The 21,466-nt window shown below is 35.4% G+C and overlaps 1 protein-coding gene and 1 long non-coding RNA gene across 2 annotated transcripts; both read left to right on the top strand.

Moving 5' to 3' along the window:
* The first annotated feature begins 4,365 nt into the window (after positions 1-4,365).
* LOC140858650 (nuclear transcription factor Y subunit B-2-like) lies at positions 4,366-5,310 on the top strand. The gene is made up of 3 exons (XM_073259962.1): positions 4,366-4,692; positions 4,833-5,071; positions 5,154-5,310. The coding sequence occupies exons 2-3, from the start codon at positions 4,839-4,841 to the stop codon at positions 5,308-5,310; spliced, it is 390 nt and encodes a 129-aa protein (XP_073116063.1). The 5' UTR covers positions 4,366-4,692; positions 4,833-4,838.
* Positions 5,311-5,568: 258 nt separating this feature from the next.
* On the top strand, positions 5,569-14,569 carry LOC140858407 (uncharacterized). Its single transcript, XR_012141984.1, has 2 exons — positions 5,569-5,652; positions 13,718-14,569. It is a non-coding gene; the product is annotated as an uncharacterized lncRNA (long non-coding RNA).
* The last annotated feature ends 6,897 nt before the right edge of the window (positions 14,570-21,466 follow it).

The following is a 21,466-nucleotide window of genomic DNA, read 5'->3' as shown; positions in this document are numbered from 1 at the left end:
TATACATTGATCAATTGACGGGTCTACGTTTTCATGAAATGCAATATATTTAAAAATTTAAAATAGAATTGAAAAAATTTACATGATACATGCATCATATCATCAACAAATAGGTACAGATAGATCCTATCCCATTCGGGAATTGCATTAATTCTATAGATTAATTACATTAATCAAACGATACGCAAAAAGGACCGAAAGAAATTTCGGCAGCATTTCTCCTTAGTTCTCCCCACACGACTCAAAATGTGTGAGGAGAACTAAAGAAAAATACTGTCCGAAATTTTTCTCGAACCCTCCGCATATCATTCGAATAATGTAATTATCTATAGAATTAAATGCAATTCTCAAACTGTCCAAACTGGACAATCAATTGACCAATGTATGTATTTTACGATATCCATATAAAAATATATATTTCATATATATTTTATACGGATAACGTAGAATATTATACATTGATCAATTGACGGGTCTACGTTTTCATGAAATGCAATATATTTAAAAATTTAAAATACAATTAAATTTAATTAAATAAAGATAAAAATAAAATTAAATTAATGAGATAAAAAAAAACGAACGTCGGAATCCATGGACCCCACCGTCATCGCAACCGATCGCATCGGAGCCATCACCACGTGGGGCCCGCCTTCAGCGCACGCAGCCCCACCGACCGTCTGAGCCCACCGTCGAGACGCGGGGCCCGCCGTCAGGGCAAGCGGCCCCGCCGGAAGAGACGAGGTCGAGGACCGCCGTCGGGGTGCGGGCCCGCCTTGGCCACCGGGGCGCGGGGCCCACCGTCGACCGTCTGTGGCCAGCAACCGAAGAGAAGGGAGAGAGAGAAGAGGGCGCGGCCCACCGTCGGGACGCGGGCCCGCCGCCAGGATGTGGGCCCCGCCTTCGGGAGGCGCGCCCCGCCGCCGGCCGTCTGTGGCCGGCGGCCAAGGAGAAGGGAGAGAGAGAGGAAGAGAGAGAGGAGAGGGCCGGGGGCCACCGTCGGGATGCGGGACCCGCCGCCGGGACGCGGGACCGGCCGCCGGGACGCGCGGCCCACCGCCGGCCGTCTGTGGCCGGCGGCCAAGGAGAAGGGAGAGAGAGAGAGGAAGAGAGAGAGAGGAAGAGAGAGAGGAGGGGGCCGGGGCCACCGTCGGGACGCGGGACCCACAGCCGGGGCGCGCGGCCCGCCGCCGGGACGCGCGGCCCGCCGCCGGCAGTCTGTGGCCGGCGGCCACGGAGAAGGGAGAGAGAGAGGAAGAGAGAGAGAAGAAGAGAGAGAGGAGGGGGCCGGGGGCCACCGCCGGGACGCGGGACCCGCCGCCGGGACTCGCGGCCCACCGCCGGCCGTCTGTGGCCGGCGGCCAAGGAGAAGGGAAAGAGAGAGAGGAAGAGAGAGAGAGGAAGAGAGAGAGGAGGGGGCCGGGGCCACCGCCGGGACGCGGGACCCACAGCCGGGGCGCGCGGCCCGCCGCCGGGACGCGCGGCCCGGCGCCGCCAGTCTGTGGCCGGCGGCCACGGAGAAGGGAGAGAGAGAGGGAGAGAGAGAGAAGAAGAGAGAGAGGAGGGGGCCGGGGGCCACCGTCGGGACGCGGGACCCGCCGTCGGGACGCGGACCCGCCGCCAGGACGCGCGGCCCACCGCCGGCCGTCTGTGGCCGGCGGCCAAGGAGAAGGGAGAGAGAGAGAGGAAGAGAGAGAGGAGGGGGCCGGGGCCACCGCCGGGACGCGGGACCCACCGCCGGGGCGCGCGGCCCGCCGCCGGGGCGCGCGGCCCGCCGCCGGGACGCGCGGCCCGCCGCCGCCAGTCTGTGGCCGGCGGCCACGAAGAAGGGAGAGAGAGAGGAAGAGAGAGAGAGAGAGAGGAAGAGAGAGAGGAGAGGGGGCCGGGAGCCACCGCCGGGACGCGCGGCCCGCCGTCGGGACGCGCGGCCCGCCGCCGGGATGATAGAAAGAGAGAGAGGGGAAGAGGGAGAGAGAAAGAGGAAGATGGAGAGAGAGGCGGGAAGAACTCACCGCCGCCGAGACCTCGCCGCCGTGCCGCCGTGCCGTCGGAGAGACGCCGGAGAAGATCAAGAAGGGAGAAGGGAGAAGGGAGAAGAGGAGAAGGAGAAGGGAGAAGGAAGAAGGAGAGGGGAAAAGGGATCTGGGAGGGGAAAACGCCATTCTCTATGGCGTTTTCCCCCTTTTTTTTTATTTCTTTTAATTAAAAAAATATTTTTTTATGAATATCTTATTCCATATTTTTTCTCAATTTTTAACTTTACACTGTATTTTTTTTATCAATTTTTAATTCAAATTAAATTTTAATTTTTCCACCCATTTTTTTTCCTTCATTTAAATTATTTTTTAAATTATAATATTTAATTTAATTTATTAATTAAAATATTATTTTTAATTTCAATTACAATTTTAATTCTTATTTCTTATTTTTTTAAGTCACATTGATAAAATACCCTAACAAAGAAATTGTAATTAATTTAATTTTATTTTATTCTTTTATGATATATTTTTTCTAATCTAATTTATAATTTCTATATTTTTAAATTTTAATTTTAATTTTTTTAATTTTATATTTTTTATATTCTACTAGTATTTTTTTTTCTTTTATTTAAAATAATTTTTAAAAATTTATATTTAAATTAATTTTGTTATTTAAAATATAATTTTTAATTTCATTTACAATTATAATTCTTATTTCTTAAAATTAAAAATTATAAACTTTGTTCTTCAATTACAATTATAATTTCTATTTTTTTTTCAATTCTTTATATTTTTTAATATTTTTTAACCCTATTTTTAAAAATTTTTTGAATCTTTTTAATAAATTTACTTTTTAATTTCCGAAAGTAATTTTAAATAATATATTTATTTCAATTAATATTTAAAATTTTATTTCTTTTAAATTTTGAATTATAATGCTTGTTCTTTGATTATTTATAAATTTCTATTTTTTTCAATTCTTTATCTTTTTATGAAATTTTTTTAGGTCATTTTCAAATTTTATTTGAAAATTTTTTAAATTAAATTAATTTTATTCTTATAAAATATATTTAAAAAATATTTTTATTTCAATTAAACATTACATTTTTTTTGGTTATAAATTTATATTTGTTATTTTTGGTGACTTTTTAAAAATTTTCACTTTTCAACTTTTTAACTTTTCATAATTTTTTAACTTTTTAATGTATTTTTTTATCAAAATTTATTTCAAATTTACTTTTTTTAAGTCACATTTATAAAATACCCTAACAAAAAAATTGTAATTAATTCAATTTAATTTTATTATTTTATGATATATTTTTTCTAATCTACTTTATAATTTCTATATTTTTAAATTTTAATTTTAATTTTTTTCCACTTTTATCTTTTTTATATTCTATTAGTATTTTTTTTCTTTTATTTAAAAAATACTTTAAAAATTTATATTTAAATTTATTTAGTTATTTACAATAAAATTTTTAATTTCATTTACAATTATAATTCTTATTTCTTAAAATTAAAAATTATAAACTTTGTTATTCAATTTCAATTATAATTTCTATTTTTTTCAATTCTTTATGTTTTTATAAAATTTTTTAACCCTCTTCTTAAAAATTTTTTGAATCTTTTTAAAATAAATTAATTTTAATTTCCGAAAGTAATTTGAAATAATATTTTCATTTCTTTCATATTTCTTTCTCTTTTTTTTATTTTCTATGATAATTTTTTTTTCTTATAATTTTTTAAATTAATTACAAATTAAAATCTTTATATTTTATATTTCAATCCAAATTAATTTTTTAATTTATTTACTAATTCCAAAGTTTAAAAAATAAAATTTTCCATTTTCCCACGATTTTTTTCGGGGGGAAAATTGAAAAACGCATTTTGAATGGTGTTTTTAAAAACGCCATTCAAAATGGCGTTTTTAAAGACGCCATTCCAAATGGCGTTTTTTTATTTTTTTTTTTATTTTCGGACGATGCCAGCGTGGAAATAGGGGCTGACGTGGAAGGGAAAAAACGCCATTCAAAATGGTGTTTTTCCTTTTGTATTAGTTTGGTAAATAAGTTTCGTTTTGATATATTTTGGTAAAAAAATTTTTTTTCGTATTATTTGAGAAAAGAACTCTCGAAGAAGAACTGGCTAGTCAAATGATAAATTAAATATTCTTCGTATCGCAATGAGGATGTCGGTACGAGCCTTAGGTATTTTTGATATATATATATTTTTATTTATTTATTATTTTTTTTTTCCTCCTCAATCATAATATAAACTACCATGTTATCCAGGCTCTGTTTTCCAGTTCGGTCACCTCTGCTCCTATAAAACATCTTGCTGTTCTTGCACCTAACTCCAGTCCAAATTCATACCCTTCACATGGATCGCTGACGGTGTACCGCATTCACACTTTCACGGCCTAAGATGTACCTGCAACCACCGGCCTACCACCCTATTCCCCAGTCTCTTGCTTTTATAAACCAATCAACCATCCATCCATTCAACCGAAACACGGAGAGAGTCACCGAGTCTGGGACCGGGTGCAGTGGGGGAGCTCTCCTTCCGCTGATGAACGTCTCCTAGCGGCAGTCGAAACCAACGGCAGTGATCCGTCGGAGAAGCCTGCGATCCCGCTCTCACGTCCGTCGATCCATCCCTCCCCTACCGATCTCTCTCTTCTCCGTCCCTTTCTCTCCTCCCACTTTAACCCTTCGAGGTAAGTCTCCGATCCATACCCCCACCCAGTGTTTTTATATTAAAAGAAGCCCGCCCGCGCTCTTCCCTGCTCTCTCTCTACGTCCCAATGGAGCTAGGTTTAGGGTTTGGGTCTCACGAGCGGCGAGGGTTGTGGTCTAGGGTCCCATGGCGGAGTCCGGCGCTCCGGGGACGCCGGAGAGCGGGCATTCCGGCGAGCACGGTGGGCCTCCGGGAGGCGGGGGCGGTGGCGGCGCGAGGGAGCAGGATCGGTTCCTTCCGATCGCCAACATCGGGAGGATCATGAGGAAGGCGATACCGGAGAACGGCAAGATCGCCAAGGACGCTAAGGAGTCCGTCCAGGAATGCGTCTCCGAGTTCATCAGCTTCATCACCAGCGAGTCGGTGCCGTTCTTCCCCGCTCTCCTCGTCTCTTTCTGTGATCTGTTTCTGTTGGTTATGAATTCTCGGGTTTTGGGGCAGGGCGAGTGATAAGTGCCAGAGGGAGAAGAGGAAGACGATCAATGGAGATGATCTGCTGTGGGCGATGGGGACGCTGGGCTTTGAGGATTACGTGGAGCCACTCAAGCTCTATCTGCAGCTCTATAGAGAGGTGATCTTCCTTCTCTTCTTTCTCTGAATTTCTGTACCCGTGAGTTGGTTATATTGGTCGGTTGGACTTACGCATGGCTTAATTCTTTTCCTTGAATCTAATCCTGTTGGGGCATGCGCGCACTTTTGTTGGTGCTGAAGATGGAGGTATTTCCTTTTGCCGTCATTTATCTTATCTATTTCTTCTCTATTTTATCCCCTCTCTTTGTACGGAATTAGCTTCTGTCAGGGAAATTAATCGGTTTGGTTTTGTTCTTTTATGTCTATTGAATCTGTGAAATTTTAAAGGGGGACAGCAGGGGTTCACGTTCTGCAGATCAATCTGGAAAGAAAGATGGTGCAATTAATGGGGATCCTGGGGCTTCGGTAGGTGGGTCGCTGCTTTCCTCCCTCTCTGTGGTTGTTTTTCCTTTTTACTTTTAGGTTAACTGAGAAAGGTCTAGAGTTAATGCTCATGTTGTAGTTACACTTCTTCATTGCTACGGGGATTGGTACTGTGACTGTTGCGAAGTTATACTTACCACTTTGGAACCTGTTTTGCTCTGCTTTGGTACAATACTTGAGCATATATTTTGAGAATGCATTTCTGGGATTATATGTTTTTGCTCTGTAATACTCTACATACAGGTAACTGGAGTACTGCATTGCATTATTGCTTGCTAAATATGAAATTCCATGTTTCACTGTATTGCATGTTATGCTTTCCTTGAGTGTTAATATTGAATGCATAGCCTTGGATTATTATTTGAACAGGTCTTTAGGGTTTCACTAGATATGCAGAAGACTAATTCTAAATTCTAAGAAACCTTTATTATGATCTTGTAAGTGTCATAGTTATTATTCTTTAGATAATCCATAGAACTTGAATTTGTAGTATTCTGTGACATGCTGCAATTGGATTTTGCATTACTGTTAGATGAGAGTGTTCATATTTTGATCATGATGATTTTACAGCCATTTTATCTTAATTTGTGATGCCATAATGGGATGTTTGTACATTTCCACAACCTGTTATTGATACAGAAATCAAAACCTGAAATAGCTCGTTGACTTGCCATTGATATTTATGGCTTAATTCTCGAAGGTAGTGTTTGGTTACGGAATAGATTTTGGATGAATGAGAAAAAGTTATCCAAATAAGTATGGAGTGTATTTTTGTACATGCATGCATCTAGCTGGAATCTTATTGAAAATGGAAGCATATGGATCGATTAGGATCTATATGAAATTTTTAGCCAATGCTCATTCTATATGTGGTCCCTGATTTGTTGGAATAAGGTTTTCCTATTTGGTTGGATGGACGAATGAGGAAAAGTTATCCGGATAAGTATGGAGTATGTTTCAGTACATGCATGCTTTTAGCTGGAATCTTATTGAAAATGGGAGCATATGGATTGTTTTGGATCAATATGAAATTTTTATTCCATGCTCATTATATATTTTTTCCTTGATCTATAATATAAGACCATTTGGTGGAATAAGTTTTTTGTGTGTTTGGTTGGATGGGTAAGTTTGGAGGTTATTCTATTATGATATTGTTTGGTTGAAGGAAGAATTTGAGGGGATAATTGTTTTTTTTTTTTTTTTTGGTTAGGACAAAACTGCCCTTACACCATTTGTGAAAAATGGTCAAGCATAACGAGGTGAGATTGAATGTGGGTGCAACAACCGCCAACCATGCCCCCTCGCCTGTGCCTCATGAATTTGTAGAATATAGTTTGGTCACAATTGCCCATATATTGTTTATGTAGAAATGGTTGTATGGATGTATATTGCCATGTGGCAGTATTGTGATGCCTACCGTACACACTCCAATTCATCCACTGCATGATGTTTGGGCCTAGGGACTTATTTTTGGGGGGGACAAAGTTGGCCTGCACTTTTTATGCCAAAAATGGCTACATAGGAGTATTGCCTTGGGGAGATATAGCCAGTCTTGCAAACACCTTCCAGCCACCCCCTTTCTCTTGGATTGGCCACATATGACCATATGGTTGCCCGGCTTTGATAATATTGCCATCAGCTCTCACTTGTATAAAAGTGACTATTTAAGCATTGGATTCTTTCTAGCTAGGATGAGGTAATGTTGATAACAGCATGCTGAAATTTTGGCGAGCACATGTAGACATACATATGCTATCAACCTGCAAAGTATCATGTAACAGAAACTATGATCATGTGAAAAAACTGATCGTATCACGTATACATGTGAGTATAAAGGAAGATATAATAAAGTATAGACCATCCACCCTAGGTACTATGATGGGAACCTTGCAAACTATCTATATAGTATTTGACTTGTGGGGTACACCTGTAACTCAACACAACGTTTCTAATAAAGTAGTATAAATAGCTAGGTCATCATGCAAGAAGCTGGAAGATAAGAAGAACCATGCCAAGCAGGAAGACACGGACCATCATATGTATAATGCGGTGTGTAACAGGAGGACAGGTGCAATGTCATGATAAGTGCAGGAGGTGGACTACCACAAATTGGCTTTTCTAGGGAGTGGTGATGCCAAACATGATGGTGTGATAAGCATGAGTGGCTTCCTCGAGTGTTTGAATTTCGCACATAGAGCATACCAATGGCCACTGACCTGCCGCTAACACTGGGGCCACATCTTTTATATCCTCCAAACATGGCCGATGAGCACCACATGGTGTCCTCTTTGGAGTGCACTGGTTGGTTCCTTGTCATAAACAGTTAATATTGTAACAAAGAAGACATGCACGATGAAAGAAAAAAAAGAGCAATACAGGAATGGTGGCTGGTTGAACAGCATATCGCCTGACTGCTCAGCCCCTCCCATGTCTCTAGACAAATGCTCTGGCGTGCTTGTATGTGCCTACCGAGATGTCACGGTCCTCAAGATCACTAACATCTTCATCCAGGAGTGGTGGGTTAAACCTCATTTTGAAGTACCTATTTTTGCCCTGGTGGCAACGAATGAAGCTATGCATGACAAAACAGGTTATAACAATATCACATTACATCCTTAACTTGTAGGGTGCGGTCATCTCAAATATCTTAAACTGGTGCTTAAATATTCCAAATGACTTCTCTAGGACATTTTATAGTGGTGCATGTTGGTTGTTGAAGCAGTTCACAGGGAACCTGTGTTGACTGGTTCCCAACTCTAGGGTACTCGTTAATGTGATACTTAAAGTTGCAACAGGGAGTTAGGAACTTGTCGATGTTTGCATACCCTGCATTAACCAGGTAAACTTTCCCTGCACATATGATGCAATAAAACTTGTTTAAGACATACTTCACATATGATTCAAGTGCAAGTCTTGCTCATTAAGCTGTGGCTTAAGTAACCTTCAAGTACCACAAATCCTTGATTTATCAAGGCCTGTCATGAGACCCTCATTTTAGCACATTTCTCACAACCCATGGCAACATATAAGAATGTATGATCTAATGAGCAGGATGCTATGATGTTGTGTGAGGTTCAGCCTTCTCTGTTCAGATAACCTGGTCAGAGGTCAGGATGTGGTTACCATCGGTGCATCCTATGCAGTTCTGCAAGGGGGGAATGTACAGCAGTTTAATATTGTGAATCAAAGCAGTTCTCATCATTTTTTGGCACATGATTTACCTTGAAGGCAGGGTAGAAGTTTGGGTTGTCATGGATGCGAGTGTGCTAAGGCACATTGCTGTTTGGGGGACTATATACTCATACTAGAGATGCTTTATAGCCTTCAGCACATGGTTGAAGTGGTAACCGATTGTCTCTCCAGAGTGCTGGAAGGTCTCAATGAGCACCAGATTCATGAACTAGTGATCTATGCTGAAAGGAAGATGGCTAGCTGCTCGTAAGCAGTGACATGCTTCCTATCGGTTATCCAGCCTCTGGACACAAATTTGTCACATAGTGCATAGAATATAATGGTGGTCATCCTAAAATAGTTGTATCCACAATGTGGATGATCATTAAGGATGTCCTATATGAGCATGTCCCATGAACAGCCTCATTCAACATGGCAACCTCTCAAAATGTGCTGGCATGACAGGGACAGGGAATAACAATTCAAAAGTCACATCCCATAGTCAGTTGTCATCTCCATCCCTGCACCATGTGTCTATGATGGTTGACAAGAAATCCATATCCATCCCAGGACAACAAAGCTTCTGGTTAATAGTCAAACAATAACAGATAAATAGATGATTAATCCACAAATAGAATGAACATTGGCAAATAATATAATAACTTATGGAAGTATTCTAGAAATAGTAATCCAATAAGCATAAATATATCAACATGCTGCAGTGCCACATGTCCATCAGAAATAGCAGTAGCCCATATTGGCTACAACGAAATAAGGGCTGTCACATGAGTGCAAACTACAATAATAGAAGGATGTTCCAACATATATGTAGTGGCAACATCAGAAAACTCGGAGCACATATGAAGGTGTATCGTGCTATCAATTTGTTGCCCTAGGGTGGAATCACTACAGGCCATACAACTGCTCTTCTTGTCCTCAGATATCTAGAACAAGATCTGCTCAACATCAGTTGGGAGTGGATCCAAGGTCCTGCGAATCCTCTTTGTGCAGTCCCCAATGGATGGTTTCTAGTTCTCCACTTCAATTCTTCCAGTTCCAACTTCTGTCTATCAGCTTCTGCAAGACTGTTCAAGTAGGCTGGATGGATCATTTGCCCCTTCTTGCACGGGTTACATCAGAGTCAGTGCCCTAGGATGCCTTTTTCCCTGATGTACTGCTCCTTGCCACACTGTAAGCTGATATCCTTTGACTGTGGATATGACTAGGTGTACGTGTCACCAATTTGCATAATAGAATTTTGATTTAATGTACGGACTTCATGGAATCTTGATTTGCCCTTGGGTTGCTTATCATTTGCTTTATCGAGCTTATTAAAAATGCCGCCACAGTTAATTTTGCTTTGGATTCATGAGAATTTCAATGGTTGAGATGGAATGTTTATGCCTAGATAGTGCCCACTTTCTAGATGGCAAATTATCCAGTGTCTGCTAATCTTTGGCTGGTGCATTGATCTCTAGGATAGGGTATGCCAAGATTGGAAAATGGCCAGACCTGATAAGAATGATAATTTAAGGTCCATTTGAAGGTGTCTGGAAGGAAAATGCTAGCAAAAGAGGGTAACTATCTGGTTAAGGTTTAAAAGGACATTGTCTTTCTCTAGTTAGGTTAGAATGCTGCTTAGGCCCGAAGACCTCTGAAACATTCTTTTGGATCTATGCATGTATCATAAGGGATTATAAAATTTTAGAGAAGCATCATTGATCACTAGGTCATATGTGTATGTTGGATATGTAATAGTAGGGACTTCGCCTTCAATTTTTTTGTCAACTTACATATTCTGCACTTTGGAAGATTCCTCCATAAAAGGGAACAGTTGCTCTAAGGTTAACATGGGAACCTATATGGAGTTGGAATTCACATTGCTGAGAGGGTGGAAGATCTTGAGGAAGGATGACATCAGCTGGAACTGTAGCCCATAATGATGGCAAACTGCTTAGTGTCCCCAATACCTAGGAGCATTGACTATTAGCAAGTAACCATATATATTAAGGTTAGCAAATAATCCGATATATTAAAACTAGCAAGAAACCCAATATACTAAAAGTAACAAGTATTTTGGTTCAATATATTAAAATGGTAGGCTTTCAGAAACCCTGTCTGCTTATTTGAGTACTGTCCATAATTGGAGAGGGGTGTCTATCATATAACCAAGCAACCAAAAGACAAGCAGTTTGTTCTTAACTACTGTAAGACATACTTGCACATAGGCAATCTGTCTCCTCTTTCACTTAAATTGACATTTTATTTTCAACCCTAGGGCTGATCACATTTAAGTTATGGTCAATTGTTTCCTCAAATTATAACGTCCACAAAAATCTTCTTTGACTAATCCTGTTATTTGAGTTCTCACTGGACTCCTGACCCTTAAAGCTGTCAAAACAGATCCTAAGGCACCACTTTCTGTTTGATTCCTTAAACACTCAAGGCCATCTAAGCGACATGCCTGGTCGGGTTTCGGTCGTTATATCATAGCAACCTCATAAAGGATAAGCTTATTGCTTCTAACTTGTTATCTCCTGCCATACTTTCATATGTGATACAATTTGGCATGCCATGCAGGTTCATGGGCTAAAGAAGCTGTGCTTAAAAGAAATTTTTGTACTCTTAGGGCCTATTTCAGAAACCCAGCAGAATTGGGCTGGATTTTCCTATAGGAATTGGGCCTGTTAGCCTGCCGAGTGTGTTGTTTCTAAAGTTCCGTCCTAGTTTCGACCTAAGTCCCATCTATGGGCTTGTTGGACTGCAAGATGAAAAAAACACCTATGGAGGTCCATAGGACTTTTTTTCCCCCTCATAGGATTTGGGCTGGAGAGGGATTAGGTTGATATGGGTCTTAAATAGACCGTGTAATGCATGATCCTATGGGAAATCCAGCGCAGTTTAATGCATGATCCTATGGGAAATCCAGCACAATCCCACTGGATTTCCAAAACAGGCCCTTAATGGTTGCTTTTGGATGCACTGTTCTGGTGATCTTATAGCTATTGCCAAATACTTGTCTTTATATATGGTATTTGTTGACCATTGAATTTGATCCATGTTGGATGAAGATCATCCAACCATGACACGTTGTACCAGTGGATGGTAACAAAATCTTTGGTAGGTACCATAATATTTGTTGTGGTATATGAAATAATAGAATGAAGAATGAGAACTTCAGATAAAAACTTTTACCTAAAAACTATGGATTATAAAAAAAAAAAATCACATAAAGGATACCAGGGATTTTGTGTCTGTCCTTTGATTTGTATGCAAAACAATTCTAATTTTCTAGTCTGCTGCATCCCTAAATAAATTCGAATTTTGATGTTCTGTTTCAGTGAGGTATATCCGAGACCGGTATTGTTGACTGTAACTAAAAAGTTGTGGCTGATGATTCTGCAAAAGTTTTGAAATTACACGTATTCAACTTCTGATTGTCATTGCTTCTAGGATTAACTTGCTTCATAGTGTTACCTTGAGCAAATTCCCTTGGGCCTCTGATGAGATTCATTGCACATGTGATCTCTACTATATTCCTAAAAGGTCTGAGACTATGGCCTGTGACCCCACTATGTTGTTTAAGTTGGTTGTGCCTTGTCTGCAGCTTGAAACTTAAAGTTACTTCTATCTTATTTTTTTCTTTTGCCTCTGTACCCATGGTTTCTTAGTCCAAATAACTTCATTTTGTTTCGATCATCTTTATTCTCAGCTACAGACTCTTTTAGGGTCCCCTTATTCTGCATATCTTGATTTTGTTTTAGATTCCTTCTCTCTTTCAATGCATACATTGTTGATCCAAAGATCAAATCTCCTTAATCAGTTGACATATGGTTGACAGCCGGTTGAAAAAATGTCAATAACTAGGAAATGGATCCAAATTTGATATGTGCATTGATTAGGATGTTCCCTGACTTGGGAATGATATGGAGGGGCCCTAAATAGGAATACTTGGTGAATGATGATTCATAAAGCTGGCCAAATAGTGGGGAAAAGGCTGTATAATGGTTGTGGTTAGGGGCGTACCTTCAGCTGACACAATAGCTATAAGGATCTAAGATCACCTGGCATGAACACTTAAACATAAGCTTGAGAAATATCTTCCCACTCCTTGAGAATGGAAGATATCACTGTTAAAACCCAGATATTGCATCTAAATATTTTGGGTATTATTATTGTGTCCAAAATATGTGCGATGGAAATTCATGACCCACTTAGTTTTCCAGTTCTTGAGCAGTGTTCTTGCGAGCTAAGTATTTGCTAATGGAGGTATGTCTTGAACTAGCCCTTCACCTCTTTTTTTGTGCATTTACTTTAGGTCTTGCAGTACTTTATTCATACAGAAGCTCTTCTTATGTGACATCTGTGATGAAATGGTACCTGTCTTGTCATGCTGCTATTTAGGTTTCTACTCCCATTGGGGTAAGGCTCAGGTGCACCCTTATATAAATCAGTTACGTGAAAATTCTTTTTACTTTGCCAATCTTTGTGCATTTACTTTAGTCTTGCAGTACTTTATTCATACAGAAGCTCTTCTTCTGTGACATCTGTGATGAAATGGTACCCGTCTTGTCATGCTGCTATTTAGGTTTCTCCTCCCATTAGGGTAAAGCTCAGGTGCACCCTTTTATAAATCAGCTGCTTCAAAATTCTTTTACTTTGCCAATCTCCCTTGCTGGTGTGCTGGTTTATAATTTAATTGACTGATCATTCAGATCTCATTACTTCTCGCATGTGCATTTACTTTCATTTTTTCTCATAGCATAATCTTGATGTATACCTCAGTCTTTACCTCCTAAAGACATTTAACAATTATTTAATTTTAAGTTTTTTTACTATAGACTGGAGATGACAATTGATCATTGTTTCTTTTGTTGCAGTGTAAAGCTATTTAGCATTGGATTTGCTGGATGCAGGGGAATGATAGTTCATTATGCTGTTCCATACATGTTTCCGGCACTAAGGATAGTTATTGATTCTAGCTGCTGCTTATACTTCTCTCTAGTTTCCTGTTTTATCTTACCTGGTCATCTTAATGGTGACTTGTCAGTGTCTGTCCCAGCTGGTTTCCTGGCTGTGGTCTGATGGGTTTTAATATCAGCGTACAACTTGATCTTAACTTTGTTAGTTCCAAAACCTTTGGATAAGGTGGGTGGGGTGAGGCTAACTGACTTATCTTCTCCACCGTTCTCATCTGACCAAATTTCTCAGAGCAGACTGTTATGACAACTGGAGCTTAGATTTCACAATTTCCTGGAAGAATTGAAGCCACAGTTGTGCTGAATGATAAATGTTATTGCAGTATACGTCCAAGAGTGATTGGATTTCTAGAATGTCATTAGAATTCTGCAAATGTCTATTATTACGGTCTAAATTACTATGGATGCAGATTTTCTGATTCAGTGCCTAGTTTCTTTTCATTTAGCAGGGAAACAAACTAATCAGAACATCAGAATGAAGACAGCAAGAGTTTCCGCTGCAATTAAGTTTTCAAACTCATTTTGGATTTGCTGCTTTGCTTTTATGGTAAATCTTTTGCTGCAGGAGTTCAGTGACAAATGCTAGAACAAGAAAGGTGCTTAAATTTAGGTCTAGCAGCTATTTGTTTTTCCAAGCATGGTTTACGTTGAAATTTTTCAGTTCGCAGTTTATGAAAGTCACTTGCCTGTGTATGTATGAATTTGAGCTGAAAATGGATTGAATGCAGATCAGATATCAGTATATTTCTATTTCTTTCCAAATCCAAATGCAGAAATGGATATTATTTGGATGAAAAATTCATATCCATATGTGGTTTAGGCTGATACGGATACAAATAGGGATGCTGAAAGTATGCTTCTGTGGCCAGAAAACTGAAGTTACTATTGAGTAGAAGGTGTACATAAAGCCATTAACATGCTAATATGATTATTTATTTCTTGTAAAAGTTTATGTATGCTATACAAGATTAAATATAATTACAAACAAAATTGAATATTATCCGTATCCATATTTATATTCATTTTTTTTTATGGATACGGATAGGGAGATAAGTTTGGATATGAAAATAGCGGTGTTACCGTGTCTGCTTTTGCTCTTATTTTGAGCTTATAGGTTGCCTATTGATTGGTGCGTAGGTCTGCTTATCTTCTTTAATATTCCTTGCGCTTCATATTTTACAAGTGTTTGTTTTCTCCTATTCCTGCTTGGGTGAAATGATCAGAGTGCTTCCTCATCTACAACAAACCATGGTGGTATTGATTTAAACAATCACCTTACAGTCCGCTAACAAAGGATCTGATAGTAAAGTTACATGGCTACCTAAGAGATATAATGCATTTGCTGACGCTCTGATGATAAATCATCATCAACCTTAATGTTGGGCAAAATAATTCAGGCTGGTTTCCAGATCTGGTGCGGTTTGGGCCTGTTTAATACACACCAGGCATCGGATGCGGTCGCTGTGAGGCAAAGGCGGTATTCGTCGGCCTTGTGAGGAACTCAACAGCTATACTTGGGATGGCTGACTGATTTCGGAGGGGCTTGGCGGCCTGCAATTGCAATCCGTTTGCTAAAAGGAAAAAAAAGGGAAAAAGAATAACCTGGGTTGGGATGAATGGATCATAATAAGACTTTGAATTTCTGTTATTGAGAGGGAAAAAACATCAGAGAGAGCCCTGCTTGGCGTGACTGGATCACAGTAAAGTTTACAAATGATATGGTATCCGTAATATCGGATCCCCACTGAACATTTATCAACTGTTGTAATAGTCTAATAACCGTTATCACGAAAACCAATTTTTCAAAATTTTAATATTAAAATAATTACTGAACAATGAGTTTTATAATGGAAAATAAAGGGTAATAATGGAAAAATAGCACTGTTATCTTCCTTTTGTTTTTCATTAGATGAAATATTTTTTTTTTTTTTGGCATGAAAATCATTTTTTGAGTAAATATTAGGGTAAAGAGTATTAATTTTGTAAAAAAAAATATTATATTTACTAAGTAATGAAAATAATGGTTGTTATTTACGTTATAATTGTCTACTATAATGAAAAATAAGGGAAAATAACAGCCATTATATATTTTTTACTATTTATCTTAGTAATGTAACCAAGGATGATGCAAACCATCGTAATGGCTATTATAATGGTTGCAGTACCGTTATTTAAGATCACGTCCTATATGTTCTAGGTCGAGACAATAAGTTTGACCCATGTGTCCGTAATCAATATTATCTTCACTTTGAATCTTTCAAAGAAGTTCCCATCACCATATCAGGGATGTCATTGGAGTGGATTCGGTATGCTTAATTAAAAAAAAAAAGAAATTGGAATTGAAATCCACCAACGCCCTGCGAAATCAAAATTTTCAAAAAGAAACTATAGCTACTCTATAATTTAATAAATATTTTGTTATTCATTTCTAAATTTTTATATATAATAACCAAATTAAAGATATCATCCGTAATTTTTATAATATAATTCATATCAATTCATCTAATAAAGGATATTAAAGATATTAAATAATCGGATATGTTCAGTTTTAGAATTAGGTTTCGAGTTTGATGATATGTTTGATTTGTGATTTGATTTTGGGTTGAGGAATCATCAAAATCATAACCAAAACTAGAACTTGATGATCTTTAATTTTTAAACATCCGAAATCATCATTCCAATTTAATTTCTTTTAAAACAGTCCCGTTCATATAGAGGATAGGTAAAATACTCAGATATTCATCTCTATTGACAGTCCGGTTATGAAATCTTTTACTTCGCACTACACCTACGCCCACAAAACCAAAAACAAGAAGGAGAAGAAGAAGTAAGAGAGAAAAACATAACTTCCAATGCTTGCTGGACCTCTAGACAAGAAAGCCCCGATCATGGGGGAGCCTCACGTCAAGCAGCAAAATTTGAACGTTGAAATATTGTCTATTTTAATGAGCTCCTTGTATTAAGAATATGAACGAAGATATCAATTCATCTTGTTTGAGATACATAGGAAATTTTTAAGAGAATTAAGTTGTTGATGTGTCGAAGTCTATATAGTAAATCCTGCATCAACAATTTTTCGTGAGCTTTGATTTTTGACATATATTTATTACAAAGTTGTTCAATTAAGTTAAAGAACGGTTGAAACATCTTGGTCAAATATTCTGGTTATCTCAATATACATAAGCTGAGAAAATAAGCGGTTTACTTACAGATACATTGTATGAGAGGAAGTATATGACTGGTACAAGCCAATAGCGTCGCCGAGATCGATGGAACCTGACAAGCATCCGATGTCTGACCTTCCATCATCCAAAGCTGATAATTCAACAGCTGACCTACCTACTGCTCCTGTGCATCTTGATCATTTTCTCAGCTTCTAATACCTACCTCATTTTGTACGGAGCTACCCCATCACAGGCTCTAAACATGCTTCTTCCATACATCTCTCTCTTGTCAAGCCGTGCTTAGCTCATTTTCCAGGTTCCCCCGTTCTCACGTACTTTCTGTAGCTACACAAATTTGAAACATCCGTCTACTTTTTATGCAGCAGGAAGGGATCCGCTTTTAGTTGCCCCGCCGAGTACGCAACGCGCAGACCCGAACGTCCTCCAATCAAATCACTGTCGCGCAACATTGCTAGCTGGGTGTGCCCTTTTTTTTTTCCTCTCTTCTGGCTGGCATCTGTTGACCGTTCTCCTCCCTCTCACGCATTGCGATCCTGTGGCCACCAAAGGATCTCAAGAAATAGAACTAAGAATACGAAAGACGTACGCCTGTGGATACCGAGGGAGAAGCGTCTCTCTTGCGGCATGTTGAGTGGCATGAAGCGCGGAGGTGGGAAAGCTACAGTGATCGAGACGCGGTTGGTGAGGATTGAGGACGGACCCCACATTTGAGTACTTTACTTAATTAATTTTAAAAAAATATATATTTATAAAAATAATCTAATTTCTAATTTATTTATCAAAATGATGCAAACAGAATAAAATGCCATTCAAAATGACGTTTTTTGATTGCCACCTCACCACCCCATTCCACCCAAATTTCCACGTAGACGAAAAAAAATAAAAAAAAATAAAATCACCGTTTGAAATGGTGTTTTTGAAAACGTCATTTCAAATGGGGTTTTCAAAAATACTATTTTTTTCTTTTTCTTCATTTTATTCCAAAAATATCATTTTATCCCAAAAACATCATTTTATCCTTTTTTTTTTATGTTATCCCAAAAACGTCATTTTATCCCAAAAACACCATTTTTTTCTTTTTTACGGTATTTTTTTTATTTTTTTAATTTTTTTAGATATATTTTTTGAGATATTTTTTAAAAAAATTAATTTTTTTAAAAAAATTGTAATTTCAAATGATGATTTTTATTTGAATTAAAATTAATTTTTTTTAATTTAAAATTTTTATTTTTTATTTTTTTCTCATTTTTTATTTTATTTTTATTTTTTTAATTTATTTTTTAGGGATATTTTTTTAACAAAATTAATTTTAAAAGGGGATTGTAATTTGAAATGATGATTTTTATTTGAATTAAAATTAAAATTAATTTTTTTTCTTTTTTTCATATTTTTTTTAAAAATAATTTGAAATGGGGATAGTAATTTGAAATGACATTTTCTATTTGAATTAAAGTTAAAATTTTAATTTTATTTAAAATTTTAATTTACAATTTTATTTTTTCTCCATTTTTCTCCATTTTTCACTTTTTTATGGTATTTTTTATTTTTTTGAATTCAAATTAAAATTTTAATTTTTTTATAATTTTAAATTATAAAATTAATTTTTTTCCATTATTATTATTATTTTATTTTTATGATATTTTTTTAAATATTTTTTCATTTGTTTGGAATATTTTTTAAAAAAATTAATTTGAAATGGAGAAAATAATTTGAAATGATTTTTTTATTTGAATTAAAATTAAAAATTTTATTTTTTTAATTTTAAATTATAATTTTTATTTTCTTTCCATTTTTTTATTTTTTTATGGTATTTTTATTTTTTAAATTTTTAAAGATTTTTTTTGAGATATTTTTTTAAAAAAATTAATTTGAAATGAAAAAAGTAATTTGAAATGATGTTTTTTATTTGAATTAAAATTAAAATTTTTATTTTTTTAAATTTAAAATTATAATTTTTATTTTTTTCTTATTTTTTCTAATTTTTTCTTTTTTATGGTATTTTTTTATTTTTTTAATTTTTTAAGATTTTTTTAGGATATTAAAAATGCTATTGTTTCTTTTTTTTTTTCATTTCATCCCAAAAATGCCATTTTATCCCAAAAAAATCATTTTATTCTTTTTTTATTTTATCCCAAAAATGTCATTTTATCTCAAAAAAGCCATTTTTTTTCTTTTTTACAGTATTTTTTATTTTTTTAATTTTTAAGATATATTTTTTTATGATATTTTTTAAAAAAATTAATTTTAAAAGGGGATTGTAATTTGAAATGATGATTTTTATTTGAATTAAAATATATTTTTTTAATTTAAAATTATAATTTTTTTATTTTATTTTTTATTTTGGGATAAAAATGGAAAAATATTATAATTTTAAATGGCATTTTTGGGATTAAAAAATGAAATAAAATGAAATAAAAATAAAAATTATAATTTTAAATTTAAAAAAATATTTTTAATTCAAATAAAAATCATCATTTCAAATTACAATCTCTTTTTAAAATTAATTTTTTTAAAAAAATATCACAAAAAAACATATCTTAAAAAATTAAAAAAATAAAAAATACTGTAAAAAAAGGATAAAAATGGTGTTTTTGGGATAAAATGATATTTTTGGGATAAAATAAAAAATAATAAAATGGTGTTTTTGGGATAAAATGGCGTTTTTGGGATAAAATGAAAAAAAAAAAGGAAACAATAGCGTTTTTGATATCCCAAAAAAATCTTAAAAATTTAAAAAAATAAAAAATATCATAAAAAAAAAAATCAGAAAAAAATGAGAAAAAAATAAAAATTATAATTTAAATTTAAAAAAAATAAAAATTTTAATTTTAATTCAAATAAAAAATATCATTTCAAATTACTTTCCCCATTTCAAATTAATTTTTTTTAAAAAATATCTCAAAAAAAACTTTAAAAATTAAAAAAATAAAAAATATCATAAAAAAATAAAAAAAAGAGAAGAAAATAGAAATTATAATTTTGAAATTAAAAAAATAAAATTTTTAATTTTAATTCAAATAAAAAATATCATTTCAAATTACTTTCTCCATTTCAAATTAATTTTTTAAAAAATATTCCAAACAAAGAAAAAAATATCTAAAAAAATACCATAAAAATAGAAAAAAATAGTAAAAATAAAAAAAAAATAAATTTAAAATTTAAAATTATAAAAAAAATAAAAATTTAATTTGAATTCAAAAAAATAAAAAAAATAAAAATATCATAAAAAGTTAAAAAATGAGAAAAAAATAGGAAAAAAATAAAAATTGTAAATTAAAAATTTAAAATAAAATTAAAATTTTAACTTTAATTCAAATAGAAAATGTCATTTCAAATTACTATCCCCATTTTAAATTATTTTTTAAAAAAAAGTGTAAAAAAAGAAAAAAAATTTAAAATTTTAATTTTAATTCAAATAAAAATTATCATTTCAAATTACAATCCCCTTTTAAAATTAATTGTTAAAAAAATATCCCTAAAAAATAAATTAAAATAATTAAAAATAAAAAAAAATAAAAAATGAAATAAAAATAAAAATTTTAAATTTTAAAATAAAATTAATTTTAATTCAAATCAAAATCATCATTTCAAATTACAATCTTTTTTTAAAATTAATTTTTTTAAAAAAAATTTCTCAAAAAGATATATCTTAAAAAATTAAAAAATAAAAAATATCGTAAAAAAAAGATATTTTTGGGATAAAATGATGTTTTTGGGGTAGCATGAAAAAAAAAAAGATAAAATTGTGTTTTTGGGATAAAATGACTTTTTTGGGATAAAATGATATTTTTGGAATAAAATGAAGAAAAGAAAAAAAATAATATTTTTGAAAACATCATTTCAAATGACGTTTTTAAAATACTATTTTAAATGACGATTTTATTTTATTTTTTTCCATCTATGTGGAAATTTGGGTGGAATGGAGTGGTGAGGTGGCAATCAAAAAATGTCATTTTGAACGATATTTTATCCTGTTTGCATCATTTTAGTAAATAAATTAAATTTTTGATTATTTTATAAATAATTTTTTTAAAAAAATTAATTAGGTAAAGTACTCCCCCACATTTGCATTTCGATATTCAAAGTACAGTACTTGTTCAGTGCCCCACTGGAAAGAGAAATTACTGCCTTAACTGCATGCACCAGCACAAAACCAGTAAAACGGCCGCTGATTTTTTAGGCCTCGTTCACCAAATGCGCATCTGAATGCATCATTACAAGAATCAGCGATCGTGATTGGTCGTTTGCATGGCCGTGCTGGTGCATACAGTCTCGGCAATAGTTTTTCCTGGACCGGGGAATATGATGTTATGCCACCAATCATGGATCCATATTTTGAATGGCTTGCATTTAGCTCATTGATTTTGATTTTAATGATGGGACATCTCTTTGGATATATCATCATGCTTATGCTGGGTGTTGCAATCTGACATCACTCTAGGAATGGTAGAGCCAATGGACGATC

The sequence above is a fragment of the Elaeis guineensis genome, chromosome 6 (assembly GCF_000442705.2).
Source record: "Elaeis guineensis isolate ETL-2024a chromosome 6, EG11, whole genome shotgun sequence".
Lineage (NCBI taxonomy): Eukaryota > Viridiplantae > Streptophyta > Magnoliopsida > Arecales > Arecaceae > Elaeis > Elaeis guineensis.
Note: the sequence above shows the minus strand (reverse complement) of the source record. Positions and strands in the feature narration are given on the sequence as shown.